The 13,859-nt window shown below is 57.2% G+C and overlaps 1 protein-coding gene across 1 annotated transcript in view; it reads left to right on the forward strand.

The window, feature by feature from the left end:
• The window catches only part of MYO15B (myosin XVB), a 36,764-nt gene that overhangs the window by 10,860 nt on the left and 12,045 nt on the right, over nucleotides 1-13,859 (forward strand). Inside the window, 21 exon segments of the mRNA XM_025363486.1 lie at nucleotides 934-1,111; nucleotides 2,066-2,143; nucleotides 2,379-2,494; nucleotides 2,581-2,626; nucleotides 2,737-2,861; nucleotides 4,690-4,807; nucleotides 5,063-5,220; nucleotides 8,444-8,537; nucleotides 9,179-9,238; nucleotides 9,861-9,918; nucleotides 10,146-10,276; nucleotides 11,060-11,155; nucleotides 11,236-11,471; nucleotides 11,555-11,733; nucleotides 11,966-12,038; nucleotides 12,422-12,583; nucleotides 12,806-12,906; nucleotides 12,996-13,072; nucleotides 13,184-13,265; nucleotides 13,462-13,560; nucleotides 13,720-13,817. Of these exon segments, the coding sequence (XP_025219271.1) occupies nucleotides 934-1,111; nucleotides 2,066-2,143; nucleotides 2,379-2,494; nucleotides 2,581-2,626; nucleotides 2,737-2,861; nucleotides 4,690-4,807; nucleotides 5,063-5,220; nucleotides 8,444-8,537; nucleotides 9,179-9,238; nucleotides 9,861-9,918; nucleotides 10,146-10,276; nucleotides 11,060-11,155; nucleotides 11,236-11,471; nucleotides 11,555-11,733; nucleotides 11,966-12,038; nucleotides 12,422-12,583; nucleotides 12,806-12,906; nucleotides 12,996-13,072; nucleotides 13,184-13,265; nucleotides 13,462-13,560; nucleotides 13,720-13,817 (2,365 nt within the window).

The raw sequence follows: 13,859 nt of genomic DNA on the forward strand, positions 1-13,859 counted from the left end.
GAGGCTGAGGCAGGAGAATGGCGTGAACCCGGGGGGCGGAGCTTGCAGTGAGCTGAGATCCGGCCACTGCACTCCAGCCTGGGCGACAAAGCGAGACTCCGTCTCAAAAAAAAAAAATTAAAAATAAATAAATAAATAAATAAATAAAAATAAAAGCACATGTAGGCCGGGCGCGGTGGCTCACGCCTGTAATCCCAACACTGTGGGAGGCCGAGGCGGGTGGATCACAAGGTCAGGAGATAAAAGAGACCACGGTGAAACCCCGTCTCTACTAAAAATACAAAAAATTTGTCAGGCGCCGTGGCGGGCGCCTATAGTCCCGACAGAGCAAGACTCCGTCTTAAAAAAATAATAATAATTAAATAAATAAATACAAACACGTGTGATTCTGGGACTATTCTCCCAGGAATGATTGCTAAAACTGTACTAAAGCCCCCCATCCCCATTTCTTTCTTTCTTTCTTTCTTTTGATGTGGAGCCTAGCTCTGTCGCCCAGGCTGGAGTGCAGCCGCGCGATCTCGGCTCACTGCAGGCTCCGTCCGCCTCCCGGGTTCGTGCCATTCTCCTGCCTCAGCCTCCCGAGTAGCTGGGACCACAGGCGCCCACCACCATGCTCGACTAACTTTTTGTATTTTTTAGTAGAGACGGGGTTTCACCGTATTAGCCAGGATGGTCTCGATCTCCTGACCTCGTGATCCGCCCGCCTCGGCCTCCCAAAGTGCTGGGATTACAGGCGTGAGCCACCGCGCCCGGCCCAATTTTTAAATTTTTTGTAGAGACGGGATCTCACTATGTTGCCCAGGCTGATCTCACACCCCTAACTTCAAACGATCCGACCACTTCAGCCTCCAAAGCTACTATAAGGGTAGCCAAACCTACCCTTATAGTCAGTGTAGGCAGTACTCGTGCTCACCGGGAGAGGGCACCATCCAGGCAAGGACAGCTTGTGCAGAGGCGTGAAGGGAGCGCGTGGCTCCTCTCCTAGGCCACGGACCACACATTCCTCCAGAAGAGCCACTATCACCATGGTGACCACCCCAGCTATGCCAAGCCCTGGCTGCCCCTGCCCGTGTTCACCGTGCAACATTATGCAGGGACTGTCACCTACCAGGTACCTGGCCTCAGGGACAGACCAGGGTGAATCAGCGAGGGCAGTGTCCCCTCCCAAGCTGAGTCACCCAACACGGAGAGGAGTGGGTGTGGGGAGGCCCCTTGCAAGGCTTGGACACCTGCCCCTGCCTGAGCCATGGGCCCTGCCCAGTTCTGAGCATGGTTTACTGAGTTCTAGGTGACAATAATGGGGTCAGGGAGTGGAAGCCTTGGGGCCCTCCAGACAAGTGGGCAGAGCACAAGCCTGGGACCTGATGACCTTGGCAGTTTACTTCACCTTCTGAGCCTCCATTTCCTCATCTGTGAAATGGGCTTGGAGACCTAAGCTCTGGCATTGCTGTGAGGGTTAGATGTACTAATGTGGAGATGGCCTGGCAGGTGCCTGGCACATGGTAGGTGCTCACTGAATGAACTTCCTTTCCCCCTTCTGAGTTCTATGCCTACCAAGAAGCTGCACGCATGCCTACCCCAGGAGGAGAGGCACTGGGGATGGGGGAGTGGGGGCTGGAATAAAGGGAAGGTCAGGAGGGAGAATCAGTTCTCCCTGAAGGAGATGGCACACTTGACTTGGAGAAGAAAAACTACAAACTACCCAGGAGTTGCCCCCCAAAAAAGAAATACAAGGAGTTCAAGAAAGCTAGAAAAATGTAAATCAAAAAAGCTTTAACGTGGAGAGGCAGGCAACATTCTTGTCTAGTCAAGCTATTGACTAGCACAGGTTAAAGCCCCAGTGGGGAGAGTGGGGTATTGCTGGGGACTGGACCTTTCCATGGAGTGGAATGGAAAGTGCAGTGACATTCCATGGCTAGCTAAGGGACTGGAAAATCACCAAGGCCGCCTTTCAGGTCACTTGGGGAGAGGGTAGATTCTTCTCCTCCATACCCAGCCTCCCCTCCTTGGTTCCTGCTCCCCTCTCTTTCTCCGCTTCCCTCCCCGCCTGCATGGTCTCTTGTAGGTTCACAAGTTTTTAAACAGAAACCGGGATCAGCTGGACCCTGCCGTGGTGGAGATGCTTGGCCAGAGCCAGCTCCAGGTGCCCATCTGCCCTTCCAGGCCCCCACCTGCTCCATACTTTTTCCCCTAATTCTGTCTTTTTCCCCCTGGGTGCTCTTGCCCAAGGGTTGGCCCTCAAGTCTGTGGCACCTTGGGCCATGGGCTGAGCTTGCCAGGGTCTGGATGCTGAGGGCTGGCCCATTCTGGCTCTCCTGGGCTGCAGGGTGGATGGGCAGGCCCCAGCAGCCAGCTGGCTCAGCTCTTCACCCCCACAGCTGGTGGGCAGCCTGTTCCAGGAGGCAGAGCCCCAGTCCAGGGGAGGGCGAGGCAGACCCACGCTGGCCTCTCGCTTCCAGCAGGCCCTGGGGGACCTCATAGCCCGGCTGGGCAGGTGAGAACAGCGGCAGCCACACCAGACCCCAGGGAGTTATATGGGGCACTGGTCTGTGCCCAAGTGACCCCCCTTTCCCTCATCAGGAGCCATGTCTATTTCATCCAATGCCTCAACCCTAACCCTGGAAAGGTGAGCTCCCCAGCAACTGGCCTCGGGACCCTCCCCCGCCCTGCACCTCCCTCCGCACAGCTCCAGGCCCCTTGACTCCAGCTGTCTTTGGCTCTGTCTTGTGGCCACAGCTTCCAGGCCTCTTTGACGTGGGACATGTGACAGAGCAACTGCACCAGGCAGCCATACTGGAGGCCGTGGGCACCCGCAGTGCCAACTTCCCCGTGCGTGTGCCCTTTGGGGCCTTCCTGGCCAGGTGGGGCCCAGCACCTCAGGGCAGGACTGACAAGGAGGCCCCGGGAGTGACCGGCAGCCCTGGGGGTCCTTCCGATTGGAGATGGACTCACTCTGCCCAGGACTGGGCCTAGCCCCCAACCCTCCCTCTGTCTCCTCGTCCTCTCATCCTCTTTCTCTCTCTCTCTCTCCATCTCACTCTCTTCGACCATTCATCATTTCTCCTCCTCTCTGCAAACCTTTCCTGTGCTGATTCCCCGGGCACCAGAGATGAGGTGGGAGCAGTACCTGCCCTGGGCGGGGCTCACAGTCTAATACCCACGGCAGCTGTCCAGGAAGTGCAGGCTGAAGCAGTGAGATGGGAGGGGGGACGGAGTGAGAAAAGAGCCTTTCAGAAGGGCAGGAGGGGCGGGGTGGCACACGGAGCTGCCTGGAACCCGGAGGCGGCTTTGTTCCCGGAGTTCAGAAACCTCGAGAAAAGCTGGTGACATTGTCTGTTTTGTTGTTTGCCTATCTGGCCTTTGGCTATTGACTGGATGACCTCTTGGGAATCCTCTGAAGGGCTGGAGTTTCCCCCAAGGACAGGGACAGAGTGGGCAGGTGGAGTCACTTCTCGCTGATGTCCAGCCGAGCTGGGCTGGTGGCTGCCCAGAAGGGAGGTGGCGGTTGCTAGGAGCAGCAGCTTCACCCCGGGGCTCTGCGGACCTCCTTAGCCTGTGATGGCCTTGGCAATGGGGATGGCCTGGTTGGGGGACTGAGCCGAAGGCAGGCAGTAGGGATGGGTGTGCCCAGCCTTGAGTCAGATCCTGAGAAGCTCCAGGGCGGAGCATGTTCAGTCTCTGCCATCTGGAAACCTACCAGCTACGGCAATTGTCACCTCCAACAAGAAGCCCTGAGCCCGGAAGCTGGGTGAGAGGAGCTTCGAGGTACAACTCTCCACCCAGCACAGACCAGGTCTGCTGATCTGTACCATTCCCTGATGCACTGTGGCATCCCGTGACCACAGACTGTCACCCATGTGTCCCCAGAACCTGCAGAGTGCTTTCTTGGTATGGACTAACTACTGAGTGTCCATTGAGCCAAACTGGTACCACGATCTGGACCTGTGAAGTGTCCTTCAACACTCCCCCACCCACCCCTTCCTGCCATGCCCCTCCCTCCCTTCCACACCCCTCCCTCCCTTCCACACCCCTCCCTCCCTCCCTCCCACAAACTTGTCTTGAGACCCACTGTGTTGGGTGGCAAGGAGACTAAGGCCTTGGGAACCACATTCCTGTTGCTCCTGTGGCCCAGAACCAACCCTCATGCCTCCTGGGCACACCGTGTTCACCTGTTTTCCCCCTGAGCTCCAGCACAGAGGCCCTCCCTGCCCAAGTTCACTGCAGTGTCTCGGCGCCCAGCTGAGCACCTGGCATAGAGCAGGCAACTTCCAAATTTTTTTAATGATCTAGAAATGGAATAAATACCAAGGGGCTCAGGGTGTCGCACAGCAAGTGTGAAAGGACTGGGCGCGCTGGCTCACGCCTGTGATCCCGGAACTTTGGGAGGCCGAGGCAGGCGGATCACCTGAGGTCGGGAGATCAAGACCAGCCTGACCAATATGGAGAAACCCCATCTCTACCAAAAATACAAAATTAGCCGGGCATGGTGGCGCATGCCAGTAATCCCAGCTACTCAGGAAGCTGAGGCAGGAGAATCACTTGAACCTGGGAGGTGGAGGTTGTGGTGAGCTGAGATTGCACCATTGCACTCCAGCCTGGACAACAAGAGCGAAACTCTGTCTCAAAAAAAAAAAAAAAGTGTAAAAGGGGGTTCTGGCTATTCTGACCTCAGCTTCATCCTTGGAGCAGGTTCCAGGCCCTGGGCTCGGAAGGGCAGGAAGACCTCTCTGACCGGGAGAAGTGTGGTACCATCCTGAGCCAGGTGCTGGGGGCCGAATCACCTCTCTGTCACCTCGGAGCCACCAAGGTGGGTGTGTGTATCCCTGTGTGCAGAGGGCAGCATGAATGGGAAAGGAGAGATGCAGTCTGGGCCCAAAGGGACAAACCCAGGATTTGGGGATCCATCCAAGTGGTGGGAGACAGAAGGACTGGGTGCCAGGCTGGCCTCAGCACCCCAGAAGAACAAATGGTTTGGCTGGAAGGGAAGAGGCTGAGACCAGAGAAGGAGAGCAGGCAGGGCTGGCTCCTGGCTCCTGCCTACAGCCTGCACCTCTGCCCACAGGTCCTGCTGCAGGAGCAGGGCTGGCAGCAGCTGGAGGAGCTCCGGGACCAGCAGCGCTCCCAGGCCCTGGTCAACTTGCACCGTAGCTTCCACACCTGCATCTCCCGCCAGCGCGTCCTGCCCCGGATGCAGGCTCGCATGCGTGGGTTCCAGGCCAGGTCTGCAAACATTGGAGCCAGGGCTGAAGTGGGTGTGGTGAGGCCGTGGGCTCATCCTCCAGGTGGTGGGGCAAGGTTGGGGAAACATAGTGCCTCAGGGCAAGTCATCCTGCCCCATCGGCATGTGACTGTCCTTGGGCATTCCCCCCATACCCATGCACCCTCTGCTTGAATACCCCAGTCACGAGAAACTCATTACCTGCTGAGGCCACCTGAACCTATGGTCCTGACTCCTTTATCATTCTCTTTTCTTTTTTTTTTTTTTTTGAGACGGAGTCTCGCTCTGTCGCCCAGGCTGGAGTGCAGTGGCCGGATCTCAGCTCACTGCAAGCTCCGCCTCCTGGGTTCACACCATTCTCCCGCCTCAGCCTCCCGAGTAGCTGGGACCACAGGCGCCCGCCACCTCGCCCGGCTAATTTTTTGTATTTTTTAGTAGAGACGGGGTTTCACCGTGTTAGCCAGCATGGTCTCGATCTCCTGACCTCGTGATCCGCCCATCTCGGCCCCCCAAAGTGCTAGGATTACAGGCTTGAGCCACCGCGCCCGGCCGATCATTCTCTTTTCTAGTCTGTTTTCCACACTGTGGGAACAATCTTTTTTTCTTTTCTTTTCTTTTCTTTTTCTTTTTTGAGACGGAGTTTTGCTCTTGTTGCCCAGGCTGGAGTGCAATGGCACAATCTCAGCTCACTGCAACCTCTGCCTCCCGGGTTCAAGCCTCTCAAGTAGCTGAGATTTTTTAGTAGAGACAGTTTCACTATGTTGGCCAGGCTGGTCTCGAACTCCTGACCTTGTGATCTGCCTACCTCAGTCTCCCAAAGTGCTGGGATTATAGGCGTGAGCCACCACGCCTGGCCTTTTTTGTGTTTTTGTAGAGACGGGGTTTCACCATGTTGGCCAGGCTGGTCTCTAGCTCCTGGTCTCAAGTGATCCTCCCACTTCAGCCTCCCAAGGTACAGGGATTACAGTTGTGATACAGGTATGAGACACTGCATCCGGCCAATGATGTTACTTTTTTTTTTTTTTTTTTTTTTGAGACGGAGTCTCGCTCTGTCCCCCTGGCTGGAGTGCAGTGGCGCGATCTCGGCTCACTGCAAGCTCTGCCTCCCGGGTTCCTGCCATTCTCCTGCTTCAGCCTCCCAAGCAGCTGGGACTACAGGCGCCCACCACTGCGCCCGGCTAATTTTTTGTATTTTTAGTAGAGATGGGGTTTCACCGTGGTCTCGATCTCCTGACCTTGTGATCCGCCCGCCTCGGCCTCCCAAAGTGCTGGAATTACAGGCGTGAGCCACCGCGCCCGGCCGATGTTACTTTTTAATAAGTTCTGCTTCTTTTTTTTTTTTTACAAGACAGGGTCTGGCTCTGTCACCCAGGCTAAAGAGCAGTGACCCAATCATAGCTCCTACCTCAGCCTCCCAAGTAGCTAGAACTACAAGGACACACCATCATGCCTGGCTAATTTTAAAAATCTTTTTTGTAAAGATGAGGTCTTGCTATGTTGCCCAGGCTGGTCGTGAACTCCTAGTCTCAAGCAATTCTCCTTCCTCAGCCTCCTACAGTGCTGAGATTACAGGCATGAGCTACCATGCCAAGCTAAGGGAAATTTTTTTTTTTTTTGGTCAGTGTGCATACAGGGAACTGATCTGAACCCAGGTAGTCTAGGCCCAGAGTCAGAGTCAGATCTTAATCCCTCAGGCTAAACAGCCTCTCAATTTACTTGTTCTCCTCCCTCCCTCCCTCTCTCCTCCCTCCTCCTCTCTCTCTCTTTCCTTCCTTCCTTTTTTCTTTCTTTCTCTCTTTCTTCTCTTTCTCTTTCTTTTTCTCTTTTCTTTTCTTTCTCTTTCTTCCTCTTTCTTTTTTTTTTTTTTTGAGACGGAGTCTCGCACTGTCGCCCAGGCTGGAGTGCAGTGGCCGGATCTCAGCTCACTGCAAGCTCCGCCCCCCGGGTTCACGCCATTCTCCGGCCTCAGCCTCCCGAGTAGCTGGGACTACAGGCGCTGCCACCTCGCCCGGCTATTTTTTGTATTTCTTAGTAGAGACGGGGTTTCACCGTGTTAGCCAGGATGGTCTCGATCTCCTGACCTCGTGATCCGCCCATCTCGGCCTCCCAAAGTGCTGGGATTACAGGCTTGAGCCACCGCGCCCGGCCACTTTCTTCCTCTTTCTTTCTTTCTCTCTTTCTTCTTTCTTTCTCTTTCTCTTTCTCTTTCTTCTTTTCTTTTCTTTCTCTTTCTTCCTCTTTCTTTTTTTTTTTTTTTGAGACGGAGTCTCGCGCTGTCGCCCAGGCTGGAGTGCAGTGGCCAGATCTCAGCTCACTGCAAGCTCCGCCCCCCGGGTTCACGCCATTCTCCGGCCTCAGCCTCCCGAGTAGCTGGGACTACAGGCGCTGCCACCTCGCCCGGCTATTTTTTGTATTTCTTAGTAGAGACGGGGTTTCACCGTGTTAGCCAGGATGGTCTCGATCTCCTGACCTCGTGATCCGCCCATCTCGGCCTCCTAAAGTGCTGGGATTACAGGCTTGAGCCACCGCGCCCGGCCACTTTCTTCCTCTTTCTTTCTTTCTCTCTTTCTTCTTTCTTTCTCTTTCTCTTTCTTTTTCTCTTTTCTTTCTCTTTCTTCCTCTTTCTTCCTCTTTCTTTCTTTCTTTCTTTCTTTCTTTCTTTCTTTCTTTCTTTCTTTCTTTCTTCCTTTCTTCCTTTCTTCCTTTCTTCCTTTTCTGTCTTTCTTTCTTCCTTTTCTCTCTTTCTTTCTCCCTCCCTTCCTCCCTTCCTTCATTCCTTCCTGACTGAGTCTTGCTCTGTCACCCAGCCTGGAGCACAATGGCGCAATCTAGGCTCACTTGAATCTCTGCCTCCCAGGTTCAAGCAATTCTCATGCCTCAGCCTCCTGAGGAGCTGGGATTACAGGTGTGCTGTAATTTTTGTATTTTTAGTAGAGACAGGGTTTTGCCATGTTGGCCAGGCTGGTCTTGAACTCCTGACCTCAAGTGATCCACTCGCCTTGGCCTCCCAAAGTGCTGCGATTACAGGCATGAGCCACTGCACCCGACCCTTGCTCTTCTTTTGAAGTATCCTATTCTTTTCCTGTTGTTTCTGTGAAGCATCCAGGGCTTCTCTAGTCCAAAGTCAGTTTTTACATGAATGTCCAGGCTTAGGGGATTCCAATGCCAGGCAGGAAGCATAAGTTTGGACTCTTCATTTTGCCCCCGCCCTCTCCCGGCCTCCAGGAAGCGGTGCCTCCGGCGGCGGGCAGCTCTGGGACAGCTGAACACCATCCTGCTGGTGGCCCAGCCCCTGCTCCGGAGGCGGCAGAGACTGCAGGTACAGGGGCTTGGCGGGGGGCAGCTCAGGGTAGAAGCCAGGCTGCCTGAGCTGGCCGAACTGGCCAAATCCCAGCAGCATCGACCCTCTCAGCCCAGCATCTCAAGGACTGTGGCTTTGGACACAGCGCTCCTTGAACTCATCCCTTTTCCCTCCGGCCGGGGTAGGCTGGGGCCTTTGGAAGGTGCTGTCTTCTTCCATTCCTGCCCACTCTCCCTAGGGCCTGGCTCTTCCCTCTTGCCTAGGGTTCCCATCCCCTCCAGGCTTCCCCTGGGCCCCTTCCGCTCCCCTCTTTTGCCTGATAACTCTCATCTAAGGTCTATAAAGCAGCTCAAAGGTCAATGCCCATGTGCTACCCCCTCTCTGACCCCTCCCTGCCTGGACTTTGTCCCCTGGGACCATTTCTTCCCTTCTTCCTGCCCTCTTCCCGGTGCCCTGGCAGATGGGCACGGACGCCCACAGCGCTAAGGCTGGTGAGGGCCCTGGAGGGCCAGGGGTAGCTGACCCCTCCTGATCTGTTCTCGCTCCTTTGCTGAGAACCTCCCAGGGGCAGGAGGGGACAGCTGAACTTCAGAGCTGGGGAGGTGCCCCCAGGTGACTCACATGGGAGGCATCAGCTCTTTCCACATCTCCTCCAACAGCTTGGGCACTGGCAGGGCTGGCACAGCAGCGAAAGGGCCTTGGAGAGAGTGCCAAGCATGGTAGGTGGCCTGGAAGGTGGGGGGTTCTACGTGGGACTATGAACCTGCTGAGACTGGGATGGCTTAGAGGGCTGCCAGGGTGCTACTATGGGTCCTGTCCCTCAGGGCCAGACATTGCACCTCCTGAGAAGAGGACCTGGGTGCCCTTGGCTCTTGGTTTCCCTCAGAGGGTCCTTGGGGCTCTGTTTGTTTGAGTGTCCAGGGTTAGAATCCTTGGTCTTTGCCTGGGTGTGGTGGCTCATACCCGTAATCCCAGCACTTTGAGGCTGAGGTGAGAGGATTGCTTGAGCCCAGGAATTTGAGACCAGCCTGGGTAACATCTCTACAAAAACAGTAAAAGTCAGCTGGACACAGTAGCACACGCCTGTAGTCTCAGCTACTCAAGAGGCTGAGGCGGGAGGGTCGCTTGAGCTTGAGCCTCGGAAGTCAAGGCTGCAGTGAGCCGTGATCGCACCACTGCACTCTAGCCTGGGTGACAGAGACCCTGTCTCAAATAAAAAAAAAAAAAAAATACTTGGTCTCTGGAGGGGATGTTTATAATCTTGGGGGTAAGGGTGTGGGGATGGACACTGGTCCCTCGGCCCCTCCTGTGGATCCTGGGTAAATGGGTCCCCTCTGCCAGGAGCTGGGGCGCTTGGAGATTCCAGCTGAGCTGGCCGTCATGCTGAAGACGGCGGAAGGTAAGTCTTGTTGGCGTCCTCTTGTTAGGACCCCTTCTCCAGTCCCTTTACCGTGGGATGTGTCTGTCCCTTGTGGTTCCTCCCTCTGATGCTCCAGGCTCTGCTAAGCTCACTGCTTGGGTCCCAGTGGACAGGGGCTGATGGCTCATGGGGAGGGGTGGAGGTGGTCCCAGGGCCAGGTACCACACCTGGGTGTTCCTGGGCTGCCTCCCGGTGCTTGTTCCCAGGCCATCAGGATGCCCTGGCTGGGAGCATCACAGAGTGCCTGCCCCCTGAGGTTCCTGCCCGGCCCAGCCTGACTCTCCCACCAGACATTGACCGGTTCCCTTTCTCCAGCTTCATCTCCATCGGCTTTCAGGTAGGTGCCCAGGCCTAAGCTCTTCCCACTAGCCTCACCATTCTGAATTAGCACCTGCCCGGCAGAAGCTGCGTTTTTTCCCCTGCTTTCAGCTATTTTCCTCCTCCCTCCCCAGCCTTTAGGGCTGTGAATAGCGCTGAATTGCTCTGAAAATAACCGTTGAATGTAAATGTCTCACCATAGAGTGTTATCAGTGTTATTGGATGGGAGAAGTTATTTAGATCCACAATGCCACACCTTTGTTGTACCTGCAGTAGTGCCCTGCTTTTGAAGTCATGACCTTAACGATGTTTATTGACAAGGGAAACTGTCCAGACTTCAGCAGTAAATACAAATGCAGGATTCAAAACTGCACATACAGTCCGGGCATGGTGGCTCATGCTTGTAATCCCAGCACTTTGGGAGGCCGAGGTGGGTGGATCACCTGAGGTCAGGAGTTCGAGACCAGCCTGGCCAACATGGTGAAACCCAGTCTCTACTAAAAGTACAAAAATTAGCTGGGCATGATGGCAGGTGCCTGTAATCCCAGTTACTCAGGAGGCTGAGACAGGAGAATCACTTGAACCTGGGAGGTGGAGGCTGCAGTGAGCTGAGATTGTGCCACTGCACTCCAGCCTGGGTGACAGAGCAAGACTCTTGCCTCAAAAGAAAAAAAAAAAAAAAAACAGCATTAAGATGCATTTCTGTCCAGCCCTCTGCCTCTCCCGAAGTGCCTGCTCCGGTGGGGCTCCCCTGGGTCTGTCTGACAGCTGGTGAGCGTGGACTAGCCCTCCTTCCTTGCAGGAGCCATCCCTGCCCAGGCCAGGGCAGCCACTGGTGAAGCCCCTAACCCAGCTGGACGGAGAGAACCCTCAGCATGCCCTGGACATCAACAAAGTGGTGAGTGACACATTGGAGAAGGGACAGGATGGGCGCCTGGGAGCCCTGCACGTCTTGTCCTTACCCAGCTATGTCGGCAGATGCTGCGGCTCCTGGGGGATGGATCCCTAGAGTCCTGGCAGAGGCAGACCATGGGCACATACCTGGTGCGGCAGGGGCAGTGCCGGCCAGGGCTGCGGAATGAGCTCTTCAGCCAGCTGGTGGCCCAGCTATGGCAGAACCCAGACGAACAGCAGAGCCAGCGGGGCTGGGCCCTCATGGCTGTTCTGCTCAGCGCCTTCCCCCCACTGCCTGTCCTGCAGAAGCCGCTGCTCAAGTAAGGGGCCTGGAAGGTGGGGACCTGGCAGGTGGGGTCGCTGGATCACCCTGCCTCCACTGCAGCCTGTGCCTGCCCTGCAGGTTCGTGTCTGACCAGGCCCCCAGGGGCATGGCAGCGCTGTGCCAGCACAAGCTGCTGGGGGCCTTGGAGCAGTCGCAGTTGGCCCCAGGGGCCACTCGGGCCCACCCTCCAACCCAGCTGGAGTGGATGGCCGGATGGCGGCGGGGCCGCATGGCGCTGGACGTGTTCACCTTCAGCGGTGAGGGCTGCCTCGGCTGATGCCTCCCAGGCCTGAAGTGGGGACAGCCCTACCCCTTTGCCCTCCCCGGAACCCCTTCCTGCCCCAGCCTTCCTGCTGCCCTGTCCTCAGTGACCCTGTTCTCTCTCCCCTCTGTCCTGCTTTTGAAACCCTCATGGGGACAGCAGCACCTTCCTGTCAGGGTGGACCCTGCTGTCCCTCACTCTTGCCCCCGACCCCCGTGCCCCTATAGAGGAGTGCTACTCAGCCGAGGTGGAGTCCTGGACCACCGGGGAGCAGCTGGCTGGGTGGATCCTGCAGAGCAGGTATGGCGACCGGGAATGGGGGACAGTGTGGCCAAAGTGATCATTGTGCCCCCAGTCTCGGGGGCAGGGAGGGGAGGTGCCCTGGGGTGGGCAGGGGCCAGACTGCAGATGGCGATGGGGAGCCAGGAGCAGATTAGAAATGAGGGGCATGGGAGCTCCCATGGCCCAGATTCTAACTCAGTAGATCAGAAAATAAATGCCCACACTGGAGCCCTTGTGGAAATGGAGGGCCATGAGGTGAGGAGTAGTCCCCGCTGCCGAGACAACCTGGGTCCCGGACCAGGTGGTTCCAGGGCCACCCTCCCTTCCCCAGTCCTCCGCCTTGTGGTCCTTGCCCCTTCTGGATGGCCGCCTGCCTCACTGACTGCTCCCCTCCCACCCAGAGGCCTGGAGGTGCCTCCCCGGGGCTGGTCCGTGTCACTGCATTCCAGGGACACATGGCAGGACTTGGCTGGCTGCGACTTTGTGCTGGACCTAATCAGCCAGACTGAGGACCTGGGGGACCCAGCTGCTCCCCACAGCTACCCCATCACTCCTCTTCGCTCGTAAGTGCCACCCAGCACCCCTCTCCCTGGCCTGCTCCTGCTGGGGAACCCCACAGCCACCCTGCCACACCCAGGGGTTTATAGGAGCTGCCACAGGCCCAGCCCTCCCACCCAGCCTCCTCCCAACCATGGGGCGACCCCCACAGCAGCTCCTACCTCTTGCCCCAGCCTGGGTGATCCTCAGCTTTGGCCACCCCCTTAACTAGATCCTGTTTCCTGTAGAACCGAGGCCATTCCCCTTGCCCCTGGCATCCAGGCCCCCTCACTGCCCCCAGGACCCCCTCCAGGTCCAGCCCCAACGCTGCCCAGCAGGGACCACACAGGTAAGGCTGGAGTGGGCACATGGAGGTTGGCAGAGCATGGGAAGCCCCATGCCCCGGGCCGTGGCACCAACCCTCTCCCTGCCCCCCAGGGGAGGTCCAGAGATCAGGGAGCCTGGACGGCTTCCTGGACCAGATCTTCCAGCCAGTGATGTCCTCCGGCCTCAGTGTGAGTCCAGCACAGCCCCTGCATACCCCTGCCCCAACCCCCCAGGGTCTCTGCTGCCCCTTCCATTTTTCTCAGGGCTCTCACTCTGACCTGTGACCATTGTCCCTTCAGGATCTGGAACAAAGCTGGGCTCTGAGCAGCCGCATGAAGGGAGGGGGCGCCGTTGGGCCCACGCAGCAGGGGTACCCCATGGGTGAGTGAGGGCCGATTCCTCACCCAGGGCCTCCGGGCCCGGCAGCATGGCAGGCATGGCCTGGGACCTCTCTGGCAATGGCGATCGGTGCCCTGGCCAGCTCCCTGGTGCCTGATGCTCTTCTCTGTGCCTGGGGCTGGAGGGAGGTGGCATGTGGGTCCAGGCAGGGACTGACGGGGTGGGCGTGTTCCCTCAGTGTACCCAGGAATGATTCAGATGCCTGGATACCAGCCAGGCATGGTCCCTGCACCCATGCCCATGATGCCAGCAATGGGCACAGTCCCTGCCATGCCAGGTAAGGCTGGGCTGGGGGCACCAGAGTCCCTTCTCAGGAGAGCAGTCACCAGCTCTGGGACTGGAGGAGGGAGGGTCCTGCTAGGAGTCCCGAGTGCACAGTGGGCGGAGAGCTTTTGGCCATGGTGCCCACCGCTCTGGCCGCCTGCCGCCCTCACAGCCATGGTGGTGCCGCCGCAGCCGCCGCTTCCCAGCCTGGACGCAGGGCAGCTGGCCATCCAGCAGCAGAACTTCATCAATCAGCAGGCACTGATCCTGGTGAGTGCTGGCAGGGCCCTGGGGCTACCTGGTGGAAGGAGG

Source organism: Theropithecus gelada, chromosome 16 (assembly GCF_003255815.1).
Source record: "Theropithecus gelada isolate Dixy chromosome 16, Tgel_1.0, whole genome shotgun sequence".
Taxonomy (NCBI): domain Eukaryota; kingdom Metazoa; phylum Chordata; class Mammalia; order Primates; family Cercopithecidae; genus Theropithecus; species Theropithecus gelada.